The 4332-nt window shown below is 35.8% G+C and overlaps 1 protein-coding gene across 1 annotated transcript in view; it reads left to right on the top strand.

Moving 5' to 3' along the window:
• The window catches only part of LOC110455904, a 15920-nt gene extending 13908 nt beyond the window's left edge, over positions 1-2012 (top strand). The window contains exon 10 of the mRNA XM_021506334.1: positions 1756-2012. Coding sequence (XP_021362009.1) covers positions 1756-2012 — 257 coding nt within the window. The remainder of the gene's footprint in view (positions 1-1755) is intronic.
• Positions 2013-4332: the final 2320 nt, after the last annotated feature.

The following is a 4332-nucleotide window of genomic DNA, read 5'->3' as shown; positions in this document are numbered from 1 at the left end:
TATTACACTAGTGTGAAACAGACACACTTCATTGGTCATCAAGGTAAACAACATTTATAGATTATTACGCTAGTGTGAAACAGACACACTTCATTGGTCAGCAAGTTAAGCAACATTTATAGATTATTTCACTAGTATGAAACAGACACACTTCATTGGTCATCAAGGTAAACAACATTGATCATTTATAGTACAGTACTACACTAGTGTGAAACAGACATGCTTCATTGGTCATCAAGGTAAACAACATGGATCATTTATAGTATTACACTAGTGTGAAACAGACATGCTTCATTGGTCATCAAGGTAAACAACATTGATCATTTATAGTATTACACTAGTGTGAAACAGACACTCTTCATTGGTCATCAAGGTAAACAACATTTATAGATTATTTCACTAGTATGAAACAGACACGCTTCATTGGTGAGTATGGAGATTTGGATATCTATATGCTGTCAGCATTAACACAGGGCATTGGTCCTAAGGTTTTATTTACCATGCTAGTTTCATTGAGAATTTTTGCTATGATTGCTTCAATATCCAGGTTAGCCACATGGCCTCGGACCACAATTACATACCAGTCAACCCCGGATATACTGAAAGAGGGTGATGACCATCTTTTGAAAATAAAAAAGAGGGTCATAGCATGCGACGCCTTTTTTTGCAGCAAATATAAGAAAAGTAGATTTTAAATTAAAATTATAATATTTAAATGATGTAAAAGTTACATTCTACATTCATTGAACTGTTCTTCCAGCAGTCTAGTTGATCCTCATCCACAATACCAAATTCAATGCTGAAAAATAAAAAGATTTGTCAACACAACTTATAAAATTATTTCATAATAGCATGTATGATACTGTGTTTTTACAGGCATTTTTTATGTCAACTAAAATGGTCCTGACAATAAGATGTCGCATTCTACTCATATAAAATACCATTTTGTTTCTGTCAATAAAAATGGTCATGACAATAAGCAATTGCACCCTACTCATATAAAATATTAGTTTTATACGAGTAGGGTTTGAATTCTTATCGTCAGGATCATTTTGATTGACAGAAACAAATCATCAAATGACTGTGCATGTTTTTGAATGTTTTAACATCGTTTTTAGCACCAGGTCCAACTGAAATATGCAATTTACAAAGAGAGCAGAATGCAGCGTTGGGTCCATGACTGCTGGAGTTTATCCACTATAACTCATTTTCATGTGCACAATTATCTTTTCTTTTGGCATTTCCTGTAGTAGAACTTACAAATCCTGACAACGACTTCTTCCTTCAAGAAGACATAACGTTACCTTCAAAATACGATCTGTACTACGTAAATACAATTATTCGTTAAAACACCTCACTAATTACTTCAGTAACAATGGTCTTTATATAAACATTTGTATAAACAACTCGCTGCAGGCCTCAGACCACAATTAATTTTACTTTATGTTACTACCAAAGGATAAATGAAATTAAAATATTTTAAAACTTTGCACAAGGTCTGGTTCCTATTTGTGATCTGAGGCCATACAGGCCCTGGCCTATTGGCCTCTTGTAGGACATTTTTATTACCCTAGTGCTGAACTGGGACATGCTACATTATATATATAATTAGTCAGCAAGGTAAACTACAGTATATAACACCAGTATGAAACAGAGACACGTTACTTCAAGGTAAATAACATTTATTTATTACATAACAGTATACCACATTAGTTGACATGAAATTGATAAAGTCGTTTGTTTTATCTGTGGTAGTTGGGGTGCTGTTTGGATGGAGTCATTCCAAGGAGACGGCAGAAGACTACAGGGAACATGTGTTCCAGGTGGACTATGATGCTAGGCTAAGGGGCGTGCTACCCTTCCTCGGCTATGGGCCACGCTCATTTTTACCAGTGTACTTCCGAGGTGACTCAGACATACAGGCTAAACATCCAGGCCACGGACAGGCAGGGTGGTACGTGTTCATGAGGGACGGACACGAGGGTATCATAGGGATCAAACTGTTCTGTTAATGTCGCAGACACTGGAAAGTAGGGACACTTCAAAGCCATATTCCTGTGTATACACTTGGCAATTTTTATCTACTTTCAGGCCATTACATATCAATGGTGGATCTGTAGCTTGTAGTGATCGAGGTTTGTGGATGATAAAAAGCTGCAAAATTCTTTACCACGTCAAAGTTTGACAGTGGCCTCCCCTTGCCACTACAGATCCAGAAATTCACAGAAATGCATACAAATTTAAATAAAAAATACAAAAGGTTTGTCCGGACAACTTCTTCTAAAGTTATGGATTGATTTCAACGAAACTTTCCAGATATGATAACTACCACCTGAAGTTGTGCATCCAGGTATTATTTTTTCATTCTGGCCCTTTTTTACGAAGTTTTGGCCCTTTGTGGAAAAAATCCTGAAACATTGTCTCGGACAACTCCTCCTAAAGTTATACTGATCAATTTCAACAAAACTTTCCAGATTTGATACATACCACTTGAAGTTGTGCATCCAGGTATTATTTTTTCATTCTGTCCCTTTTTTACAAAGTTATGGCCCTTTGTTGAAAAATCCTTGTCCAGACAACTACTCCAAAACTATAGGGCCAATTTCAACGAAACTTTTAAGAAAAGATAACTATCACCTGAAATTGTGCATCCAGGTATTATTCTTTTCATTCTGACCCTTTTTACAGAGTTATTGCCCTTTGTTGAAAAATGCTTGCCCGCACAACTTCTCCAAAACTACTGGACCAATGTCAATGACAGTTTTCGGATATGATAGGTATTATTTTTTCAATTTGACCCTTTTTTATGGAGTTAGGGCCTTTTGTTGAAAAATTCTTGTCCTGACAACTTCTCCTATCTCCTGGGTAAAATTTCAAAAAATATATGGCAACTGCCCCTTTGCGTAGTGCATCCAAGTAATACTTTTTTATTCTAACCCTTTTAAAAGGAGTTATGGCCCTTTGTTTAAATTTCTGGGTCGATTTCAGGGAAATTTACAGATATGGTAATTATCCCTGATGTCGTACATCAGGGTAGTATCTTTTCATTTCGACCCATTTGGAGTGCAGAATGCAAGAATTAGGTCACTTTTACCTATGATTTGACCTTTACTTTTGAAAATGTTTTTCTGGGGTATATCTTCTATACTATTTCACCTGGTATATCCAGATTTGGTGTAGAAGGACATATTGGGATGGTGGAGTGCAGAATGCAAGAATTAGGTCACTGTTACCTATGTTTTGACCTTTGACCTTTACTTTTGAAAATGTTTTTTCTAGGGTATATCTTCTATACTATTTCACCTGGAATATCCAGATTTAGTGTACAAGGACATATTGGGATGACGGAGGGTGGAGTGCAAGAATTAGGTCACTGTTACCTATGATTTGACCTTTGACCTTTACTTTTGAAAATGTTTTTCTGGGGTATATCTTCTATACTATTTCCCCTGGAATATCCAGATTTGGTGTAGAAGGTCACCTTGGGATGGTGGAGTGCAAGGAGTAGGTCGATATGACCTCACTGTGATCTATGTTTCCTGACATAAGTATACTGTTTGTTAAATATAGAAATCATTACCAATGGGAGACTATGGATTGTTATAATGAAATCAACTATTTAAAATTATCTCCAAATATTACACCAGTAAAATCAATCAATTGAACAGAAGAATCCATCTAACGTGGTCAAGGAGATATGCCATTTCTTGACGATAGTAAATTTTATTTAAAGTGATACACAAATAATTTCTCTTCAATTGTTCGTGGCCATCATTGGAGACCCTGAAGCATTAATAATAGGTGACACCCTTCATCCTGTATTTTCTGCAGTTTTATTTGTAGGTGGCCGTTATCCATCAAGCATCATTGTGATAAATTTTTATTACTTATTTAAAAATATATGCATTTTTGTAAGCTGAATATTTTGTATATTATCAAAAAAATAGACTGTACATGAACTTATCAATAAAATAATGGTACATGCAATAATTCTGTTGATTATTATTATCACAAACAAGCTTAAGCTGTGCCATATGCCTTGTACTGGGCCAGAGAAGACATCCTTCAGGCAAGTATTTCATGTCACTTTCAGAGTACAACCAAAGATGTGATGGAGAACTATCATTACATGTTCATTTAGTAGTTTGACCCCTGTGATTTTCACAGGTCACCACATTATTATAGGCCAAGGTAGATAAAGGTCTGGTTTACACAGATTACCACATTATTACTGGCCAAGGTAGATACATGTCTGGTTTACACAGGTAACCACAACATTACAGGCCAAGGTAGATACATGTCTGGTTTACACAGGTTATCACAACATTACAA

The sequence above is a fragment of the Mizuhopecten yessoensis genome, unplaced genomic scaffold, assembly GCF_002113885.1.
Source record: "Mizuhopecten yessoensis strain PY_sf001 unplaced genomic scaffold, ASM211388v2 scaffold8409, whole genome shotgun sequence".
Taxonomy (NCBI): domain Eukaryota; kingdom Metazoa; phylum Mollusca; class Bivalvia; order Pectinida; family Pectinidae; genus Mizuhopecten; species Mizuhopecten yessoensis.
The sequence above is the reverse complement of the archived record's forward strand: the minus strand, read 5'-3'. Positions and strand labels throughout refer to the sequence as shown.